This window comes from Mobula hypostoma, chromosome 11 (genome assembly GCF_963921235.1).
Source record: "Mobula hypostoma chromosome 11, sMobHyp1.1, whole genome shotgun sequence".
NCBI classification, from domain to species: domain Eukaryota; kingdom Metazoa; phylum Chordata; class Chondrichthyes; order Myliobatiformes; family Myliobatidae; genus Mobula; species Mobula hypostoma.
In genome coordinates this window covers 52,547,768-52,571,670 of record NC_086107.1, presented here as the reverse complement: position 1 = coordinate 52,571,670, position 23,903 = coordinate 52,547,768, and the positions used below count along the sequence as shown (strand labels likewise).

At 40.1% G+C, this 23,903-nt stretch overlaps 1 protein-coding gene across 3 annotated transcripts in view; it reads right to left on the bottom strand.

The window, feature by feature from the left end:
- Nucleotides 1-4,302: 4,302 nt before the first annotated feature.
- The window catches only part of si:dkey-9k7.3 (circularly permutated Ras protein 1), a 71,503-nt gene continuing 51,902 nt past the window's right edge, over nt 4,303-23,903 (bottom strand). For all 3 annotated transcript variants that reach the window (XM_063062030.1, XM_063062031.1, XM_063062032.1), the window contains 9 exons: nt 22,411-22,535; nt 19,825-19,909; nt 17,290-17,396; nt 16,362-16,474; nt 12,424-12,535; nt 10,370-10,510; nt 8,991-9,084; nt 8,351-8,404; nt 4,303-4,498 (listed from right to left, as the gene is read on the bottom strand). In XM_063062030.1, the coding sequence (XP_062918100.1) occupies nt 4,388-4,498; nt 8,351-8,404; nt 8,991-9,084; nt 10,370-10,510; nt 12,424-12,535; nt 16,362-16,474; nt 17,290-17,396; nt 19,825-19,909; nt 22,411-22,535 (942 nt within the window). In that variant the 3' untranslated portion in view covers nt 4,303-4,387. The remainder of the gene's footprint in view (nt 4,499-8,350; nt 8,405-8,990; nt 9,085-10,369; nt 10,511-12,423; nt 12,536-16,361; nt 16,475-17,289; nt 17,397-19,824; nt 19,910-22,410; nt 22,536-23,903) is intronic.

Here is a 23,903-nt window from a genome sequence, read left to right as displayed (position 1 = left end):
AGATTTTCATCATACCAATGTCTCCACGTCTGTGTCCAATCAGTATTACAGTTTTCAGGACAGACCGTCCATAAGGACATCTGTTGTTTGTAGCATTCCTGAAATGTTTCCTATCTCCAATTATTCTCCATTCATCTGTGAAAGGTAATTGTTCACTGTAGCAATGTTTCTACTAGCACCAGCAGCTTTTTTTTTGTATTCTGCTCAAATAGCTATTCTTTAACACCTGAGACTACGAGCCAGATGCTGACAGACTTTCATAACCTAGCCAAATCTAGTGCTATTTCCACTTTACACCCACAATCAAACTTGCTGTACCATTTCTTTGGACAGTATTTGGGTATGAGAAATTGGGGGACATTCCCTTTCTATCCATGGATTACTGGAGCTCAGTTGTGACGTTAGCTGTTATTCACTGTTGAAGTTTTATGTTTGTGAGATCATTGTTGATTTGGGGTCCATTTGAGATATTCTAGTTGTCTGGTTAGGGGTATTTCCCAATGAGAATTTCCTAACATGGCCGTCTGCGTGCTAAGGTGCTTCAAATTTGTGCACAAAGTTTTATTTATATTTTCTCAACTCTGGTCTGGCCTGTACCATAAAATGATTCACATATTGTGTAAACACATTTCTCTAGTTTGTATTGTGATTGCACAACATCCTTGTATTGAGCTGAGGTCAGGAATAAATGGGGAGATAAATTTAACCCATGTCTAATTGATGCTCTTACAGTTGATGCTCTAATAGACTAGGTTACTGTCCAATCTGTTTTTCATATTTTATGTTCACTATGTCATGGTATGACTTGGAGTAATATATATTGGCCACAGACATTGTGTAGGGCATTAGCTTCATCATAAATATATTTTTATGAAATTATTAAATTGATATTTTTTCAATAAAGTTAAACACAAAAAGGTTGATTGTAAAGAAACTGACAAAGTATTAATTGCAGTTAGACATTAGGCTGGTTCAGATGAACTACCCGAGAACAAGTCTCAAATGCTGAATGGTCTTCTGCCGTTTCCATTCTTAAAAAAATGCAAATAATGCATATTATCTAAACTCTGAGTAAATACTGAATTATTGGCCTGAATTGTGTTTAAAGCATAGCTTCCATGGATGTTTAAGGGAATTATTTGGCCAGGAAGTTTTGTATGTAAGACATCTGTTTAACCATATGAAGTGGAATGAAAACTGTCCTTTCTAACTGTATATACAGTACTTTGAAGAGCTCTTGGATTGAACTGAAGCTCACCATACAGGGTAAAGTTGTAAACCTTTTAAGAAATAACATCAAAAGAAGGTAAATGATTACAGCTACTTTGTGGGCTTCATTCATACTTGAAATGGTTGAGAATGTGGGACCTCAATAAAATCCTGAAGTTGAAAACAAAGTCATGAGAAATTGATTGCTGTTCTTCATTGTGTAGAGTATTAGCATGATTAAGTGGAATCCTAAGTGAATGTGAATCTATCGGCAGGGACACCACAGGCCTAATTACTGTTGGGTCTTTGCAGTAGCTAAAGACTGGGTTTTCCATTCTAAAGTAATGATCCCGGGAATCCTAGTTTTACTTTCAGAGAGTGCTGATTCTCTTAGACGCACAATTGAGATCTGTTGTGTCCTACTACATGCCACTCATCTCATTTTTGGACTGTACATTCATTTTTCTGTGAATATGCTGGAAGATTGTAACTCTATTTTGAAGTTATTTCTATTAAAACGTGGTTCCAATTTTATAAATGCTGAATCTACACAAAGCATTGTTGTGTATAACTACCATGCAATAATTGCTGCTGTATTGATTGCTTTACAATGGGACACATAAAACTTTTCATAATGGACCATTTAATGATTTGTTGATCTGTTTTGCCTATCCTATAATGTCATCGGCCAGTTACTAAGTCTAGGGTTACTGAGCTGAACATAGTTAGGCTTTTGATGTTACCCTGATGCATGTAATGACTAATTTGAATTTTATTATTCTAATAGGATTTGCCCTCCATTTGTACATTTGATTTGTGTATCCCGGTTTACCTTTGTCTATATTTTCATTGTAAAGTGCTTATTTTTGACATTAAAAATTACTGGGGTGAAATTGTTCATCGACAGTACTAAAGAATGGTAGGCTGTTGTTTGTACGCAAAAAAAAAACAATTCCAGCCCTCCAGCTCTACCTGAGATTAATGTTGCAGCCTAACATTTGTTAATAAATTATATAAACCAAGTTGGTGTAATTTAATTGCTTACATTCCTCTTTTCCTGCACTACCCTGCTTTTACCCACTTGCAGTATCCTTGTTGTACATAGTTGTGTGGATGCTGTTATACCCAGATGGTTGGAATCAATGTGTTGTCTTAGACAGTGAAAATTGACAGTCCTTTCACTAGCATGCACTTGCATGTACTTTTTCCTGAATATTCAGGTTAGTGCTCTTGAGTCACATTATTGGTTGTTCTTCCTCTTCCAACCCAATCACCATCACTGCTGCCATTGCTTCAACCATGTTCAGACTGGAGATGAGATCTGCAACTTTCTAGTTGTTGAGTTTAGTTACACTTTATATTAATTGGATTGAAATGAATCTACCATTTTCAGTATTGTGGAAAGGAAAATGAGCCAATTGATTGCCTGACCAAAATGCATTAATTATCAGGAACAGGAATAATTACTTTAGTTCCAATTGCCTGTATCTTTCTCACCTTCCACCTTTGTAAGAAGAAGAGTAAAATTGGTCATAAGTCCTACTGAATCTGCACAAGCATTCTACCTTTCCTCTGCTTTGTCCATTCATGTCTTTTGCTCTGAATTCCAACCTGACTCATCTTCATTTAATGTTAACCAGTAACAATTGATATTTCAACCCAGAAAAAAAAAACATTCGGTTGGGACATTTTGAAGTCTTTTGAAGAGCACATTAAACTTTAATATCTCAGTATCAGTGAGTATCTTTGTTGCAAAAGGTTGTATGAATGAATCTTGAAAATTGCTCATCATGTGGTGAGTAGTTATCAGGCTAAAACTTGAGCTGAAATGTTACCTCCTACTGCTTTTTAATTGCTGTGTCATTCAACATGAAGCGAACCCAACAAATGCTTATTGAGCTGATCCTTGAACATCAACCATATGTGGCCAGGTTCATTGGATGAAATGAAGGGGCTGAAAAGAGAAGGGAATCAATACAATTGTTTCTAAAGAATGTGAATGCCTACACTCAGGTCCTAAAACTTAAATGCAAAGTTTTCATTTTTAACCAGGTCAAAAGTTATTTGATTGACACCTCTACTACCATTTCAGAGAGAAAAGGTTGAGCAAGTTGGAACTTTTCTCTTTGGAGTGAAGGAGGATGAAAGGTGACTTGATAGAGGTGTATAAGATGATAAGAGGCATAGTTAGGGTGGACAGCCAGTGCTATATACAAGAAGTGATTGAGGAATGTGTGGGAAAGGTGTCAGTAGTAGGCTGTTTTAGACAGAGCAGTAAGTACATGGCAGGTACATTAGGGACACAGGTTCTTAGGCACATAGATGAAAGAAAAATGGAGCGCTGTGTGAAAGGGAGGAGTTGGATTGATCTCTGAGTGGGGTAAAAGGTCGGCACAACATAAGCGCGGAATTGGGCCTTACGGCCCATCAAGTTTGCTCTGCCATTCCATCATGGCTGATTTATAATCCCTTTCAACCCCATTCTCCTGCCTTCTCCCCCTGACCTTTGATGGCCTTACTAATCAACCTCCACTTTAAATATACCCAATGACTTGGCATCCACAGCCATCTGTGACAATCAATCCTGTAGCTTCACCACTCTCTGGCTAAGGAAATTCCTCCTCGTCTCTGTTCTAAGGGATCATCCTTCTGTTCTAAGGCTGTGCCCTCTGGTCCTAAACTCCCCCACTATAGGAAACATCCTCTCCACATTCACTCCATCTAGGCCTTTTAAAACACGATGGGTTTCAATGAGAGGTGAAGAGTTTCAATGACATTCTGTGCCAAAAGGCCTATACTGTGTCGTGTTGAACTATGGTTTACGTCCATGATGACTCCAGCATATACCACCAAAAGAGGCAATGCCACAGCATAACTGTGGCACATCCACAACTTGTGATCTTGCTTTAAAGATGGTAGCAGAGCCCATGGAAGCCATGAGATGAATCTTGCTCATTTTTCGTCAGTGTTGTGTTAAAACCCTGGATCTCTCCACTCAGCAACACGATGGAGTATCTTGCTCAGCTTTCACAAAAGGAAAGCAACTTTGGCCTTTTACAGTAAAAATGCAAAGAGTTAAATTTTCTTTACAGGATGTTATATTTGTAAAAATACATTGAAAACTTGCACAGTTCATTTACAAAGTTTCAGGTGATCAATTTCTCCAATTTCCTTGGATTTAAATCATTGGCAATGGAGCAGCTGTTGGTTTAGGCACTGGCTTCTTCAACATCCTACTTCTTGCATTCTTTAGACGATAAACCGTGTTTGCAACCTCATCGGACAACATCTGTTGGGAATTTAAGGACGAAAAGCATGTTAATTTATTTGAAGATAACTCTGAAATTAATGATGGGTATGATGAAATGCATTTGGAGGTCAGGATGGTGTAACAGTTGGCAGAGTTATATCTATGAAGGTTCTCAGTCATCCAGGTCATTGTATATCTAGTCCAGTTGCCTTGATTTACTATTGCTTGATATAGTTGGCAGAGTTAGTTCTACATCCACGTGCTGTCTTCACAGAGGCTTTATCAGGGATGAACAAAAAAAAAGCTGATCTCACCACCAATGTCACACCACCATCAATAATGTAAGAAGAAACTGGAACATAACAGAATAAGATCATATGGATTGTGAAGAAACAAGTTAGTGAAAATTTGACAAAAAAAAATTGCTTGACTAGGATTGAGAGGTCAGTAAAGTCAAGACAAATGGGTGAATGCACCAGCATAACTTGGGATGTTTTGGATGACCACATATTTACAGTGTAGGCAATCAGGACTGCATTAAACAGACCAATACAGAGTTAACAAGGGTTTTGAAGTTTCAACAGTAGATGAGATGAGGCAGGATTGAAGTCAGACAATGTTACACAAAGAAAAAGAAGCAGTCTTATTGGTGGTATGAAAATTGGGCCAGAACAATGAATTTCTCATGATCAAGTATTATAGTAACAGTGCTAAAGAATGATATAGTTCTGGATAATTGCCAGGGAGAAGGATGATGGTTAGGGAATAGGAAATGCAAGACCAAAGACCTTGGGCTTTCCAATACTTAATGGTAGGAAATTCCTTTTCATCCAGTCTTGGTCTTTGGAGTAACAGTGCAATAATTTAGAAACAATAGAAGGTTCCAGAGGCCCAGTCAGCAGCAGGAACAGAGCACTTTGAGGAGGTTACTCATAGGTTGGCGAAGCTTGTATAAATAGAGAGCTTTGGGGGCGTTCTGACATTCCAGAAGCCCAGTCAGTGGCAGGAACAGAGCACTTGCAAAGTAAATAAAAGGATAGAAGGAGCAAGTGGGATGGCCATTGTTGGGTGTGGGCCAGCGGTGAGAGTGGGAGCATCAGGCTTTGACTCAAGAGGCTGACACCAAAGAAAAAGGTTAGAAGACATGGCTTTGGCTACCCATTGTATAGTGCAGGCAGGATGGCAGATATGGCAGTGGAATGTTCCTCTGGGGATGTGGGAATTAATGGAACCTGATGGTCTCCCTGATGACTAATCCTTTGGGAAGTGCAGCCAACTCCAGCTCATGAAAGACCACATAAAAGAGCTGGAGCTGGATGAGCTTAGGATCATATGGGAGGCAGAGCATTTGATAGATATGACTTTTGAGCAGGTGGTTACACCCAGAGTGCAAAATTCGAGGAGTAGGTGAGTGAACACTGAGAGAGGTAAAGGGAGAAAGAAATCAGTGCAGGGTCATTGACCCTGTGGCCATTCCCCTCAGCAACAGTACCCCCTTTGGATACTGCTGAGGGGGATGACTATTTGGCCAAAGCAGCAGCAACCAGACCAATAGCACTGTAGTAAGCTCAGAGTCAGAAGGGTATGGTGAAGTCAGGTGGAGAAATAGTCATAGGGGATTCGATAGTTCGGGGGACAGATAGGAGAATCTGTGGCAGCAAAAGAGACGCCAGGATAGTGTGTTGTCTCCCGGGTGCTAGGGTCCAGGATGTCTCTGAGCGGTTGCAGAATATTCTGGAATGGGAGGGTGAGGAGCCAGAGGTCATGGTACACATTGATACCAATGACATAGGCAGGAGACCCCTCCTCTTTGTGATTTTTATAAATGACCTGAACGAAGAAGCAGAAGGGTAGGTTAGTAAGTTTTCTGATGACACAAAAGTTGGGGGTGTTGTGGATAATCTGGAAGGTTGTCAGGGGTTACAGTGGGGCATCAATAGGATGCAGAAATGGGCTGAGAAGTGGCAGATGGAGTTCAACCCAGATAAGTGTGAAGTGGTTCATTTTGGTAGGTCAAATTTGTAGAGAATATAATATTAATGATAAGTCTCTTGGCTGTGTGGAGGATTAGTTCTGAGGAGGATCTATGTTCAGTTCTGGTCACCTCACTATAGAAAGGATGTGGATACTACAGAGGGAGTGCAGAGGAGATTTACAAGGATGTTGCTTGGATTGAAGAGTATTCCTTATGAGAATAAGCTGAGTGAACATGGCCTTTTCTCCTTGGAGCGACAGAGGATGGGACATGACCTAATAGAGGTGTATAATTTGATGAGAAGCATTGATCATTTGGATAGCCAGAAGTTTTCCCAGGGTTGAAATGGCTAACACGAGGGGGCATAGTTTTAAGGTGCTTGGAAGTAGGCACAAGGGGGATGTCAGGTAACTTTTTTTACACAGAGCGGTGGGTACGTGGAATGCACTGCCAGCAACAGTGGTAGAGGTGGAGACAATAAGGTCTTTTAAGAAACTCTTGGGTACATGGAACTTAGAAAAATAGAGGGCTATGTGGTAGGGAAATTCTAGGCAGTTTCTAAAGTAGTTTAGATGGTTGGCACAACATTGTGGCCAAAGGCCCTGTAATGTGCTGTAGAATTCTGTGTTCTATGTTCAAAAGAGGTGGTTGTGATTCAAACCTGGGTATTGTTAGTTTAAAAATGGAAACTGATTCCATTTCTAATGATGTTGCCTGGAAGCAGAAAACAAAGGGGGAAGAAAGGTAGGGCATTAGGGGCAGTAATTGACCCTTGTGTAACACTAGAGTAATGACATGGGCACAGGACGTGAAGCCATTGATTTCCATTCTCTGGCTGTGAATGACCTGAACCATGATTAGAGCAATTTTGGTGTTGCAGCTTCATCTGAAACTGAGTGGAGACGTTCAAACAAAGAGCTCTGATTAAGGTAGGTATGAATTTGAAAGACTAAGTACATTAAAGGATGGAAGAAAAGAGAGTGAACTCAGACAGAAACAACAAATCTTTATTTTTGAGCAGGGTAATGGTGGTAGATTTGTTTGGGGATGGGAAATAACAGGGGAGAGAACACCATTAATGATCTAGTTGACCTGCAGACCAGGAAGGAAAACTATGTGCTCAATCACAAATCAGAGAAAATCTGCAGATGCTGGAAATCTGGACAACACACACAAAATGCTGGAGGAACTCAGCAGGCCAGGCATCATCTATGGAAAAGAGTACAACTGATGTTTCGGGCCGAACATGTTCAGTAGTTTAGTGGGAAAAGAGCTGAAGTATCTAATTGCCTTATGGACAAGATGTGTCTGTAGTTCTTCAATTGACAGGTGCCCCTCGTGTTAGAGGCATAGAGTAATGCAACATAGAAGCAGGGCTTTTGGGCTAATTACACCAAACCTAAGCCCAACAACCAAACCCCACTTCCAAGTTCTATCAATCATATATACATCGGGCACAATATAGAGTAGGCATTTAACCTAATGAACTGTATGTCTCTGGCACACTGGAAGAAAACCCATGAGGGCACGGGGAGAACATGCAACCTCTACACAGACAGCACTGGAGGTCACAATTTAATCCACATCACTTATTGCCATCTGTGGCACCTTAATAAAGCTTTGCTGTCTTGGTTTTAATGTTGGTCTTCCTAGCAGGTCCCTTCTCTCTTGAAGGCACTGGTATTTCCTGGCGTGGTTTGAAGGACTTAGGTAGTGTTATGGTGCCTCACCTAAGTAACAAATCTGTACACATGCACCCAATGGAACTAATAGGCTGTTCTGCCAGTTTTGTCTTACTTGCAAACTGCTCCCTTGTTTTCATCTTTATAGAGTCTCAATCAATTGCAATGCTTCACACTGCACCACAGCCACAATTAGCGGCTTCAGACAACATGCTTACTGGAGTCAGCATTTACCTTGAAAACAGAGTCATTTTTTTCTTCAATTTTTGATTTTGCCGTACTTCCCACCTGAAATAGGAAAATTTATGAAAAAGGTCAGCCTACAATTGGTTAAATGCAAAGTAAGATAAAGGAGAAATGATTCTTCAAATGGGCAAAATTTTAGGAAAATGCTTCTCCATGAAATAGTAAGTCTGGGAGAAGCAGAAGCACATAAATGGTTGTGTTGTACTTAAAGGGTTCCTCTCTGGGCAGTGAACCAGCTTCCATATAGTCTTCTCTAAGTGAATTATTTATCCCTTGTGGCAATCCTCCTTTGTCACTTCCTAATTCCTGACTGATTATGACTACAACATCATTGAAATGAGCCCAATTCTTGTCTCCAACAAAATTGTGAACCGTTTTCTCTCAGCAGATGATTAGGGTTTCGCATCATGCTCTAAATGAACCCTTTAGATTTTAATTCCTTCTGGATTTATACTTGATCCTTCCCATTTTGTGTATCTGTCCCTCGCCTCGTGCCCCATGATGCAGTCCCTTGAATTACCAGTGAGCATGAGCCATTTCAATGCACAACTAATTCACCTTAGAGATGCAGGATTTTCACAGTGTTCTCCAGTTTCTCACATCTGGAAACATTTATATTAATATTCACCTCCTCAGAATGTGTGAGGTCTTCACACACGACTGCAACTGATCGCAACCAGTTCTGATAAATGTCATCCTCTTCTTGATTATGTTTCTTTTCACTGAAAGGAGAAAATCTGAGGTCAGAAAGAATGTAAACCACACATAATTTGGTAGATTATATCATATTTACTCACTTCAGAGGAAGACTGCATTAATTGTGTTTAATATCTGTTTCTGCTTTATTTACATTGCATTCTTACTTGCCAGCACAAGCTGGTTACTCAGTAAATCTCTGACAAGAAATGGCAGCTGTCTGCATTCAGCCTTTGACATTCTTCAGGTTGCATTGTGAGACAAAGCTAATGGAAATACTGTAGTTGGATACCTTTTTTTAATCACATGTTTTTCCCGAAGGTTGGCCTGCTGCTCTAAGGCAAGTAAAATGTTTCATGTCTATTCGTCTATGCTGGTGTATGAGCCATACTGAGAGACAGTAAATGTAGTGGTGCTCTCTCATTGACTGGATATTGAGTAAGAAGAAAGATGCATCTAACTACGGTATGCATGGCTTGGGATACACTAGAAGTGAGTATTTTATATATTGGTGCTCATGATCTTAATGCTATATGTCGATTTAAAACAAAATTTATTTTACCATCTTCTGCTTTAGTTCATTCTGTCTGAGAAAATTTGTGCTTCCTTTTTTTTCCCCCTTTACTTACAATTTAGTAGATTTTTAAAATCCAAAATTGGTATCACCTACAATCATTCAGAATGAAAACAAGCCCTTTGGCTCAATGCATCCAGGCCAACTGTGTTGCCCAGTGAGCTGTGCATGTATAAACCTGTATGGTTTACTTTTCCATTCTGGGCCTTGGCACATTACCATTGTCTTCTCACTTTTGACAAAATGCTACATCTGACTGTGTAAGGCTTGTTCTTTATTTAAATGCAGCCTTCTCAATTCTCAATGCTGTCTACTGGGGGAACACTGCCACCTGCAGGCTTTTCTCCAAATGGCACACCGTCCTGATCTGGAAATATATTACTAGTCCTTCCTTCATTGTCACTGGGTCTAAAACCCCAAAACTTCTCCAGAGCTTCTCTGTGACGGTGAGCAATGAATGCTGGCTTTGTCATCATGTGCTGGTCCTCAAATCAATACATAAGATATTCTAAACACGAGGAAATCTGCAGATGCTGGAATTTCAAGCAACACACATAAAAGTTGCTGGTGAACGCAGCAGGCCAGGCAGCATCTCTAGGAAGAGGTACAGTCAACGTTCTCAGGACTCGGCCTAGAGATGCTGCCTGGCCTGCTGCGTTCACCAGCAACTTTTATGTGTGTTGCACAAAATATTCTATATTGGATTACTAAATTATTGCACAAGAATATTATATTACACAATCTTTTGGATGAGCTCCTTCTGTTCTTCCATCTTGCTACATGCTTCTTTCACTCGGCCCTCCATTGTCAGGCGACCACTGAGCTGAGCTGCATGGATGCCCAGCACGGTTATATTCACACTCTCTTCAACTAAGGAACTGAAAAACAAGGGAAAACAAAATCAGCCTTACTCGCCATCCTGGAAATGGCCTGGAATTTGGAATCAGTGTTCTAAATTACATTTAGTGGCCACATTATTAGGTACACCTGCTCATTATTGCAAATATGAACTAGCCAATCATGTGGTAGTACCTCAAAGCATAGAAGCATGGAGATATGGTCAAGAGGTTCAGTTGTTGCTCGGACCAAACATCTGAATGGGGAAGAAAGGTGACCCAAGTGACTTTGTTAATGAGAGAGGTCAGAGGAGAATGGCCAGACTGGTTCAAGCTGACAGGAAAATAACAGGAATTCGTATAACAAAATGTTACAACAGTGGCGTGCAGAAGAGCTTCTCTGAATGCACAACACATTGAGCCTTGATGTGGATGGGCTACGGCAGTAGGAGACTGTGAATATACACTCAATGGCCATTTTATTCGGTACAAGAGATATCTAATAAAGTTGCCACTGAGTGTAGATCAATGTATTGCAACTAATGAATGTGCAGAGGGGGATCACAACCAGCAGTCGACATGACTATGTAGGCCTTTGATCAAAATTCAAATTCTACACCATATATTTGTGAAGCATAGGCTTTCTATCACATGGGGAAGTGTAGAACAGAGAAATTACTGCAAAAGAAAAAAATAGCATCACAGAATGGTTGTAGTATTAAAAGGGGCATATTGACCCATTGAGCCTTTACTGGCTTTTGTGAGAGCAATCCAGTTTGTATCATGGCCCTATTGTTTCCCCATTGCCCTGCAAATCCTTATGGAATCAATTCCTTTTACTACAGAAGATAAGACCAGTACCATCACTGGCCATATCATTCAATCTCCCATAGTCTCCACTCTATCACAAACCTTCTCCACTCCCAACAACTTTTGGTACAACCTAACTACCCGTTTCAGTTCTAACGACGTGACAGCATATCGTTAGTGCATCGCCTTATGGGGTTCGATTCTGGCCACTGTCTGTAAGGACTTTGTACATTCTCCCCGTGAATGTGTGGGCTTCCTCTGGGTGCGCTGGTTTCCTTCCACATTCCGAAAATGTATGCTTAGGGCTAGAGATTTATGATGGCACGGGAAGCATAGCAACACTTGCAGGCTGCCCAACATAATCCTCACTGATTTGATCTGATGCAAAAGAGACACATTTCATTGTATGTTTTGACATACATGTGACATCAACTAAAGCTAATATTTAATCTTTAAACATCTTTGAATCTTCATAAAGGGTCATCAACTTGAAACATTTCTTGTTTCTCTCATTACAGGTTCTGCCTAATCTGGTATTTCCAGCAATTTTATTTTTGCAATTCCCTTATCTTTAGCATTTTGATTTTGTTGAACAATGCCTTGAGATCTTCCAAGGGCATTTAAGAAGAACAAAGCTAGTAGGAAAGTTACATTATAACAGCTCATGGGGGCTATCTATATGGTGCAAAAATCTACCGGAATAAAGGACCCAAAAAGGGTTAAGATAACAAGAACTGAAAGACAAAAAAAGCAACATAATACACTTTTGTTTTATCTGGTTGACTCATTTCAGAATGAATATGAATAAATTTGATTAAGAGACCCAAACTGCTCTGGCAACAGAACTTTAAAATATTTACTTATTTTGTAAACTGTAAATTAACCATAAAGTTAAGACCTTGTTCATCTCATAGCAGTGTTGCATTTGCCCTGAGGGAATTGGTTTCAGACAGGGGTGTGTGCAAAATGGAGGTAAGGTAAATAACTTTTAACCTTTACATAAGCCACATTGCAATATGGATACCTCTGAAGTTTCTTCACTGTTTAACTCAAGGAAATTCAATATGCAAATTTAAAATGTTGGAATGAATGGTGAATGTATATGAAGTCTTAAAAAATGAAAGCCAGGTGGCCAGATGGCGTACCTGTTGTTTGTGATATGCTTCTCCTGACTGATAATGCGACAAGCCTTTCTTCTATCTCGAGTGGTAAAGTTTAGTTGTAGCTGGAAGGGCAGCTTCTCATTATCCTGGAGAGCTGAAAGAATTGAAATATATTCATGTTATCTTAATAAAGGCAGGAAATTAAAGGTTACATTGAACATAGTGCAGAACACATCAAGTTGTGAATGACTAGTTTTCCAGCTCCCCACCCTTTTCTATCTGTACCCATTACAGACAATTCCTAGGGCGATGCCATTGCTACTTTCTTGCTTTTTTCCAGTCTCCTTCTGTCCTTGTAGCTTGGTTAATTTATTTTAGGGATGGTTAGCCTCTGGTTTCAGATCAAAGCAGCCAGTTTTGACTCATACCTTCTAATTGTGTTGGAATACTTTGTTTCGCTGATCATTTTAGCCAGTTGGCACTGGCTCCACTCACTGTCCACACATAATAGATTTTTTAGAAAGGTCACCAGGAGAAATACTGTTGATGAAGTTTTAATGTCAGTGTCAAGTGTACTGAGACGGAAAATATGCTCTGCAGATGCAGGTTGCTGTTGTTGTTGAGAGGGATGTCTGTGGTTGTTCACAAACTGAGAAATGTAGATAAGAATGCAGTTGAACCTTTGAGGATATGGGCTAAAGTGTAGAGTAAAGATGAAGTTCATCCCATAGCAGATGTTGCATTTGCCACCAGGGGAACTGATTTCAGACAGGAGGTCTGTGAACCTCAACTATTATCCAAGATAAACTAGAAATTTAAGGATGCCCACATTTAGTTATGAAATTAAACCACATAAAACTGAGCTGTGAAGGAATTTCCTGCAGTATATGGTCAATCTTTGGGATACTGTACCCTGGAAGACTCTGGAGATAGTTAAAGAGGAACTAGATGCATTTTTGAAAGACCTGGATGGACTTGGCATGGAAAAAAATTAGATCAACCATAATCATAACCGAATGGCAGGAAAGGCTAAAGGGACTGGCTGATCTACGCCTGTTCTGATTTCCACATCCATTTGCTTACTTTACAATATAGATAAGCTTGTGCAAAAGCCACTAAATCTGAATTCCTGCCATACTCCAGTTGTAGAAAGCAGAAGAACGAGATTGTGCCAAACCTTTCAGATCTAAAATATTGAGCGGAAATTTTCTTAATGATTTTGCCTAGATAGTCCAGTTGTTTAATGGGTGCACTAGATACTTGACGTGATGGGGCATTAATGTGTATTTCATTTCTGGGCACCGCACTGGGAATTTCAGCTGTACCCAGAGCCTGGGATAGGGTTGGCAACTAAGGTAAATGATTGGGAAAGGGAGGTTCTGAAAACTGGTGTGGGGTGGATGTTGTGAGCTGATTAGAGGATTGTGAGATAATTCAGAAGGTGGAGGGGATTATGGTGTGAAGGCCTCGGCCACTGTGGAGGAGTTGATGAGTGGGTTGGTCTATGTTGTGTCCCAAAAATCAACTTTACCATAGAAATCAGCACCGCAGTATCAGAACACAGCTGTGTTGGGCATGCCCAACAATAATTTCCCACGTACAGTGTGATTCAACATGCTATAAACACAATGTTCCATGAGGAAACACATAATCCTATGCATGGAAGTTATGTTAGACTCCCAAGGATGAATCATTGTTGTAAGTAGCTGGTTAAATTTCTGGAGTGAAATGAAATGATACAGAAATTACCTTTATCACTTTTGACTCTTGAGCAATGTCAGCTTTTAGATGCTGAGAGAAAGAGTTTACATAATCAGATTTCCTAGCTTCTGACTTTTGCATGATATAGATGCACCTGCACATTTCCTAAAGCAGACGTTGATGGTACCCAAGATCCCAAAACTGCCAGTGTTTGGTGCAATTGATCAACATCAGATTTAAAATTGCTACAGACTCCCTTGTTTTTCTTTTTTCCCCTAATTCATTCAGAGCAGAGTGCAGTTTACCCTACCCATTTTCCTCATTCTAGAAAGTGAAAAAGAACTCCCTAGAAGTGTTTCCCCTACAACTTCCACTTCTTCTTACCCTTTCCCACAGACCCCAGAAATCCTTAAGCTCCTTCAGTAGATTAAGGATTTCTGCATCTGTGAACTGTAACTTTAGAGATATAGTTCTGCATCGTGTCTCTAAATAAATAAATAGATTTAGAGATACAGCATGGAAGAGGCCCTTTCAGCTGCACCATGCATCAATCCACCAATTTAACCCTAGCCTAATCACAGGACAATTTACAATGACCTATTAACCTACTAACTAATAAGTCTTTGGACTGTGGAAGGAATACTTTAAGAAATGCAAAAGAAACATTAAAATAATGAAAACATCAGAGAGAGGAGGCAAATTACAGTCCACCAGCATTAGAAAACAACTAGTAGTCCAAAGGCAGACTGTTGCAAACACTAGAAACTAAATCAGTGAAGTCAAATACATGAAATGTGAACTCCATTTCTCTCCCCATTGTTGCTACCTGGTCTACAAAGTCTTCCTGGCATTTTCTGTTTTGTTTAATCTGTACTAATACAAAAATATTCCACAGGGATCACCGACCTTTGACTGCAGAGCACTCCCCCTCATTCCTGTCCCTAAACCCTACCCTAACCCCTAGCCCCACCCCCCCATGCTGACCCCAAAACCACCCCAACTTCAAAACCATCTATCAATCATCTTGGTGTGAAATGACTGAGATACAGAGTAAATATCTTCCTAAACAGAACAGACTGTTTGGTTTAACTCTACCTCTGAAGATCCATCTGCATCTATGTTCCTTTTCTCCATTTCTTGTGCAAATCAGGGGATATCCTTTTATGGATTATGATGATGAATTCTGAGGCAGTCCTATGCAGTGGGCCAATGGTAACAAAGACTGAGATGTAGAGCAATTAATCTATTTTCTTTAACTCTTTCAAATGAACATTATTATGTTCAATTGTCTGTTAGAAATGTCTCAGTTCACCACAGTGTAAGACCAGTGCTGAGCTCACTGAAACATCCATTCAGTGGTGTTACTGAGGGAGGAATGTGTCTTCCATCGCAAATGTTCGGCCACCAATTATACTCAAATGCTCATCTCTGTTGATTTCAGTTCAATTGGAATGCAGGTATAACTGGTACTGGGCACTCAAAATTAATTAATTGGCAGTCAGCAAAGAATTCTCATTGTTCACTGCCAAATTCAATAGACAACAGACAATAGGTGCAGGAGTAGGCCATTCAGCTCTTCGAGCCAGCACCACCATTCACTGTGATCATGGCTGATCATCCATAATCAGTACCCTTTCCTGCCTTCTCCCCATGTCCCTTCACTCTGCTATCTTTAAGAGCTCTAACTCTTTTTTGAAAAAAAAGATTCAACTTAATATCTGTAATTTTGTCTGCTATACATCCCCTCCCCAAACATCACAATCTTATATTTTTTGCTTTTTACCATAGATGCAGTGGTTCTGGGACATTTCACCACTGTACATTCTTCTGTCTTTTCTGTTTGCCTGTGTGGCCCCTGTGTCAGCTGTCATTTCTTACCTAGTTTGTACTGAGTTACCTATAAAGGCTTTGGGGACATCTGGAAGCAGTGCGATATTTCATATTATCTTCAACAGATTTATGTCTTCCTGCAGTCAACATGCATGTCTTCTCCCTGCTGCCTTTTTGTCAATAGTTCAACTGGCTTTCATTACTATCTTATGAAGGCATCACAAGCGCTGACTGATTTTCACATTTTTGCATAATTTATGTTGTATTTTTAGTACTTGTAGCTTTTCACATTGACTTACAATATTTTGCTTGATAAGAGTCTGAGAGACTATGCTATTTGAGTTTATGGAATCTTCCTGCAAAGTAATGTAACTCAGTGATAATTACCACATTAGTAAAACTGTAATCTTCTTAGTTTGGTACAGTTGGCAATCCTTTCATATACTTACTTTGAATGTGAGACTCTTTTATTCCAAATTCAAATGTCAGCTCCGTATCTTTGGTCACATTTCCAACTTGCTTTACTAGCTTATTTCCTGTTTGCTCTTCATATCTAAAATACCTAAATACAAAAAAAAACAAGTTTTCTTCCTGCACCTGAAGCAACAACAGTTTGCATAATTTTTAAGTATCTTTCAAGGCACAGCATTGGAACAAAATCAAGCAATTGGCAACAAACTAAATATGGAGATAGTAAAAGGCAGATGGCAGTGGGTTTATGAGGGAGGTAAATAAGGAAATAGATTGAAAAGTTGAGAAAGGAATTCCAGAACTTGGCTAACTGATTATATGGATGCTAGTGGTAAAGCCACGAAAGTGACTGTGTAAGAAGCTAAGATTGGGGGAATGCAATAGAGGTAGTAAGGCTGGAGCTGAATAGAGTTAGGGATGGTTGGTACCACGAAAGGATTCAAACACAGGGTCAAGAATTTTATGATCAAAGCAAATGGCAATTGGGAACAATGATGGAAGTCTACTCTCCTTTGTGCCTTACGAATTCCAAGGTTTTTCTCTCTTCACATGTCATACTGTTTAACTATGATGCACCAGCATCTGGAATTCTCTGTCTAATCTTTCTCCTTTGGCTGCCTGCTACATTTGTTACCATTATTTGGAATATTCTTCAATATTGAACTCTACACTTTCTTTCTCTTAATTTCTCTTTAGTGTTCTTTATACACTATCTTCTGTGAAGTATCCTGGGACATTTTACTGGATAAAGACATTACATAGGTGCAATTTGATGTTATTTTTGTTGCTGTCATGTGCACAAGAGGAAAACATCCAATTTTCAGTGAATCATTTGGCCTTTGGCCAAACCACAGCAATTAGCAGATAGCTTCAGAGGCATATTTTAGCTCAGGAGATTTCACTTACATCTGCTCAGTGACTACAAAGCTGACAGTAACATCAGTTGCAATAACATCATCTTCTAAAGTTGCCTGAATCTCATTTGGCAAGTTAACTGGATTAACAATGTTGACCTGAAATGAGAAATGATTAAATGAGCATGCCTGGCAGGATGAGAAGAAAGCCAAAAAGACTGAAAGACACAGACCAGCTGTTTCATTGGACTTGCAAAATGGTGGATCATACAAAATGTATGTGCCTCAATGTGAGCTGAAACTTTGCTGTTAAGGCATAGTATGAGAGAGCTCATTTAGGGACTTACTCATTGACGATAAAAAGTTAAGGGAAATAGGCATGATGTGGGTGTCTAATCAAATGTTAAATGAAGAAAAATATAACCGGAAGGATCAAATTGAAGGGCCTGGATGACCTTCCGAATACCCATGTGCAAGAATGTTCCTTGGCAAGTTAAAGCCTTGTATCTCCATGAAGTCTGATGGGCCACTCACTCATTGTTTACAATAGGATACTTGAAAACTGTGAAGCTGCCATCTCAAAAACTACATTCATACTTAGAAAAAGGAATCTAGTCCTCATGGATATCAAGATACTTGTGAAAATAGGAAACAAGGTTGGGAAAACTAACAGTCTAAGTCCATTTTTTATCATCTTTTGAAATGTAATTGTAAATGCTTGCCAACATGTTGTTCAGAGTGTTACGTACCCCGTAACTGGGTTGCCAAACCAGCAGAAATGGATCACTCAGTTGGAGTCTGAATTACTAGAACTAAGAAAGTTTTATTAAAGAAACAAGCAACACAGTACTCTAATCAAAAGGGTAATGAATGCAACAGTTCAGCAATGATAAACATACATGTACACAGAATTCAGATAACAGGATCAATCAAGCGCTATCGTTGTCTAGGGGTAAATGACCAGTTTCAAAGTGACGCAAGGTTCAGTTCAATTTAGTTCAGTTCAGTTCGCAGTAATCGCTGCCATGGGAGATGGACAGTGTGGGGGAAGGAGAGAGAGAGCAAAAACGAATGAATATTCAAGGCTTCCAGACAGACCTTCGCAGTCAGCTTTCGGGCGAGTCCTTTGTGATGTCATCTGAGGTCACCGACCGTGACCCCTCCGTTTCCAGATACGATCATTTCCCTGCACTGAACCTGGCACCCAGGCAAGGGTGGACACACACCAGGTTCCCGCCGATTGTGCCTTTCCACCCTGTGCGTTTATGGCCCGGTACTTCCCACCGACTTGTGAGAGACGCACCGCTTCCAGGGTCTTGTTACCTCGGGTGTCGTGTGTGTCCAGCTTTAGCGAACCTGTCCCTTTTTATCCCCCTGCTGGGGTATCGCCTATCCATCACTTCAAACAGTTCGGGGTTCAAAGGGGGAGCCGCTCTTGACAGCTCTCCTTCCTTCATTAACATATCCATATACTGCTCCATTGTTTTCCTTATCTCTCTCTCTCCTGAAGTCAGGTGGCAGACCAACTGCTGATTCCACTGGTGCCAGCCCAGGACAGCTACATCTTAATCTATGTGTATTCTTGTCACAAGAGCTAGAAATTCCAGTGGTTAGTCTAACAGGGATAACTTCAGCGGAATAGTGATATTATTTAATATATAGATGGGCAGACAGATGGATTTGTGTATATTGATTCAGATTCACAAATTTCCAATTAGGTTTTTCATTCCCTTCTCCAAGGTGATCAGATACTAACTTTACTACCCAATGCCAGACAATGATTTTGCATTTTAAAAAGTGGGACTTAAATTGGAAGTGAACTGAATAATTATTGATTATTGTTGGATAAGGTAATTTTTCAGTAAATCCTCCATATTTGCAATTCCATATTCTTTACTTGCATCAAAATAACGAGAAATTAACTTAGAAGCAGAATGCTAACTCTTCCAGAAAGCAACAAATATGTGCTTATCTCACTCTAACCATGAATAACACACTTGGCATACCAGTTGGTGGAGGACAAGCAGAAGACTCATGATGAGTGAGTCTTGCATTGACGTAATGGCAAAAGTCCTATTGTTAACAGGAAAATCAGTATGAATCATAAATTATAGGATATTATCAGGTGCACAAGGTCAGAAACTTTATCTTCTAATAAGGAATGTAATATGGAGCACATTCTGTGAAGATTAACTAAGGTCAGCAATTATTTCCTTGTTGCTGGATATCTTTCTGGCAAGTAGCCACAGCTAACTTGCTTCTCCTGCCTGAGCAAACCTAATTACAAAGCATTCCATTTGCTGCTTCAACAGAGATCAATTAACCTCTTGCATGGCAGGAATTGAACTGGGCCAGCCTTATTTTCAGATTTCAATTCCATGACACATTATGCATTACATCACCAAAGCGCTAAAGGAGATTAAAATGAGACTGACGCTTCTGAACTGTAAAAAAAATTATCATATGTTGACATTGTTCAGTGATCTTTAGATATATCAACCTGAGTTCTGTTGTGTTTTTTTTCAAATTCATTATATTAACTGAACTACTAATAGGGCTATTGCTTTCTCCTCCTTTGCATTCTTACCCTTCCTCCTGTCCGATCTGCCAATTTTCCGAGTTCTGCCAGTCTACAGTCTGTGCCCTCTATTGTCAGAACCGATACAATTACCCTAGAGCAGGAAGAGAAAACATGAAACTGTGCAGCACACCATTTTTATTTTATGACACTTTTGTTACAACTTTATGACCAGGAACTCTGCTGTAGTACAAACGTAAACTGTAAGTAAGTAGTTTTTATAATCAATATGCAAATGTTACTTGACAGCTGCTATTTTTTATATATGTCCACAGTGGAGTACTGATGAAAGGCAAATAGACAGAACAATACATCACAGTACAGAGCCTTTGACACATAATATTCTGCCAACCTTTTAAACTGCTCCAAGATCAATCTCCAACATAGACCTCCATTTTTATTTCATCCATATGTCTTTCTAAGATTCTCTTAAATGTCTCTAATGTATCTGCTTCTACCACCAGCCCTGGAAATGCCTGGCATGCACCCACAACTTTCTGTGTTTAAAAAAAAACCTACCTCTGACATTCCCCCTGAACTTTCCTCGCAGCACCTTAAAGTTATAGTATTAGCCATTTCCACCCTGGGAAAAAGTATCTGGCTATCCAAAGAGAAAAGCCCTAGTTCACTCAGCCTATCTTCATAAGACATCCTTTCTAATCCAGACATCATCCTGGTAAATCTCTTCTGCACCCTCTCTAAAGCTTCCACATCCTTCCTATAATGAGGTGACCAGAAATGGACACCATACTCCAAGTGTGGTTTAACCACAGTTTTACAGAGCTGCAACATCACCTCGTGGCTCTTGAACTCAATCCCCAGACTAATGAAGGCCAGCACACCAAACCCCCTTCTTATCCACCCTATCAATTTGCACTTCATGACCCACAGACATGAACCCCAGGATTCCTCTGTTCCTCCACACTAGTGAGAGTCCTGACATTAACCCTGTATTCTGCTTTCAAGTTCGAGCTTCCAAAGTGAATCCTGTGGAAAGCCACACTTTAGGAAGGCGGCCTATCTAAAATAGATTGTACTAATTCAGCAGGACATTGAAATCCAGTATTGGTAGGTTGTTGTTACATGTACCAAGATACAGAGAAAAACTTGTCTCACATGCTGTTTATGCAGATCAGATCATCACACAGAGCAGCGAGCTGAATAAAGTAAAACAATAACAATGCAGAATTAAGTGTGAAAGCAACATACATCAAAGTTGCTGGTGAACGCAGCAGGCCAAGCAGCATCTATAGGAAGAGGCGCAGTGTGAAAGCTACTGACAAAGTGCGGTGTAGGTAAGTGATAAGATCATAACGAGGTAGATTGTGAAGCCAAGAGTCCATCTTATTGTACAAGAGATCTATTCAAGAGTCTGATTAACAGAGCGATCCTTGAGCCTGGTGGTACGTGCCTTCAGGCTTTGTATCTTCTGCCTGTTGGGAAAGGGGAGATGAGAGAAGGACTAGGGTGGGTGGAACTTTGATTTGCTGGCTGCTTTAGTGAGGCAATGAGAAGTACAGACAGAATCCACAGAAGGGAAGCTGGTTCCTGTGAAGCACTGAGCTGTGTCCACAACTCCCCGCAGTTTCTTGTGGATATGAATATCAATGCAGAGAAGGTGAAGTGAGCGGAGATGATTTAGAGTATGTTGAAGGTAACGTTTATAGTTTTGAAAGAGAAGGAAAAATTTCACTGAAAAATGAGGAAGACAAAAAAAAGTCAGAATCATAGTCATGTAGTGGGGAAACATGCCCTTTGGCCCACCAAGCCTGTCCGGACAATCAAACACCCATTTACACTCATTGTATACCAATTTAAATTTTTTTTCTTTCTACATTTGCCTCAATTCCCTCCAGATTCTGTCATTCTCCTAGACACAAGAGGTATTTCACAGTGGCCAGTTAGCCTATCTGTAATGTTTACAGACAGGAGATCGATAAGCAAGTCTAAAGGTGAGAGACTGTCCATCAGAAGTCAAGTTATAAAGACTACTAAGACATAGGCACAAAATTATTGACCTTTCAGCCCATTGAATCTGTTCCACCATTTGATCATGTCTTATTTAATTTCCTTCTCAACCCCATAAATAAGTGATAGAAAACAGAACTGGAATTTTTCAAATTAGATTGATTTTGCAGGTCAACCTGATCCAAACTGGCTATCTGCAGGAATTCATGAACAAAGTGGTATAAATGATAGGCTTTTAAACAGTCCCAAAGAGCAATTCCTTCATGTCATTGGTATCTCTAAGTGATTAAAACCATATAATGATGTTTTCACTTATCCAGATAGCCACAGACCTTTCACAGAAGTTATTCGCTACACATAAAATCCTTCAAAATACTTTTTCAACCTGCTAAGATGTTATTTTTAAATAAAAAACAGAAAATGCTGGAAATGCTCAGTGTGGAAAGAGAATAAGAATTTCTGACAGGGGTTTTCAGATCTGAAACATGAACTTTATTTAGATTTCCATAGATGCTGATTTCTTTTCAGCATTTGCAGCCTTTTTTGATTTTCATTAGGATGCAATATGAATATAAGTCATGCTAACTTTAAATGCAACAACTTGGAGCACAAAAGAGGATTGCTTACCCATTTAGAGTTGCTTGCTCTCCTAAGTCAGTGTAAAACTGTTTAGAATACGCATACATATCTTGCTCCACACTCTCCAAGTACCCTAGGCCTATATTTGCCTTCCCATCTGTACAGATGATTACCTGAAAGTAACAGAATTCACTCAAGTTAGAGAATTGTCTTTGCAAATAAGACTTAAGAAAACACACTTTCTGCTAGGGATGCAGCAAAGATTATTGCGTCAAAGCCCAGAACCATCACCAGTGGTATTTGATGGCAGACTGAATATGAAAGAGGCATTCTCTAGATTGATATGAAAAAGACCAAGTGACCTGAGGTGAGGGAATGCTTTGACTTAATTTTGTACTCCTCTGCAAATCTCCCATTCCCATGTGATCAATCAGCACAAGTCAGGGGCTTATTTAACCTCACTGCTAAAGACGTGTCTTCATGGAGTGACCAGGTATTGCGTAGAACATAGAACAGTACAGCATAGGAACAGGCCCCTTGACCCACAGTGTTGTGCCGATCCAATTAAATCAGTAATCAAATGAGTGGTGGCATCCGTTAGTCTTGTGAGACCATGGATCTGCACCTGGATTCCCCAGTGTGCAGGCCTGGGCAAGGTTGTATGGAAGACCGGCAGTTGCCCATGCAGCATGTTGCCCCTCTCCACGACACCGATGTTGCCCAAGGGAAGGATAAGGCCGATACAACTTGGCACCAGTGACGTCGCAGGAGTTGCCAGAACGAGGTTGAAGACAGCGTCGGATCAAATGAGAAACCTAACTAATCCCCTCTGCCTAAACTATGCCCATATTCTTCCACTTTCTTGACATTCAAGTGCTAATCTAAACACCTCTTAACAGTCTATAATGTATCTGCCTCTACTACCTCTCTAGGATGGTGCATTGCAAATAAAATTTAAAGAAGGCAACAACAAAGAGAAAACGGATCTAGTGCTTTCCTGGTGTATATGACGTATAAACTCTTCTTGTGCTTCCAGCCGGGTACAGGTATCGACTATAGTCAACGTTTCGATGACAAACTCTGCCTTCTCCATCATGGATGATGCCTGGGTATGTCTAGTCTGGTGGACTAGGGGGAATAATTACCGCTGGATTAGACATGCCCAGGCATCATCCCTGAAGAAGATGGCAGAGATTGTCATTGAAACGTTGGTTATAATCGATAATTGCGTCTGACTGGAAGCCCAAGAAGAGTTTATTCAACAACAACAACGTGTTACACTTTGATAGCAAGGGCTAGAAAAGGCAGCACTGCGTCATCAAAATCAGTACTGTTCTAAACAGGATTTGAGGACTTTGGTGTATGTAAGCAACATTCGTGATTCCTTTACTATTCCTCCTCTGATTGACTGCCTGGACTTCAGCTGCAGTCTGTTCCACTAAAACTTCACTTCCACTTACACCAGTCCCGTATCAGTCACTTGGGTAGGATTGTATCGAAATATAGGAATAGGCAGACCATAGGGTTATTGGTTGCTATGG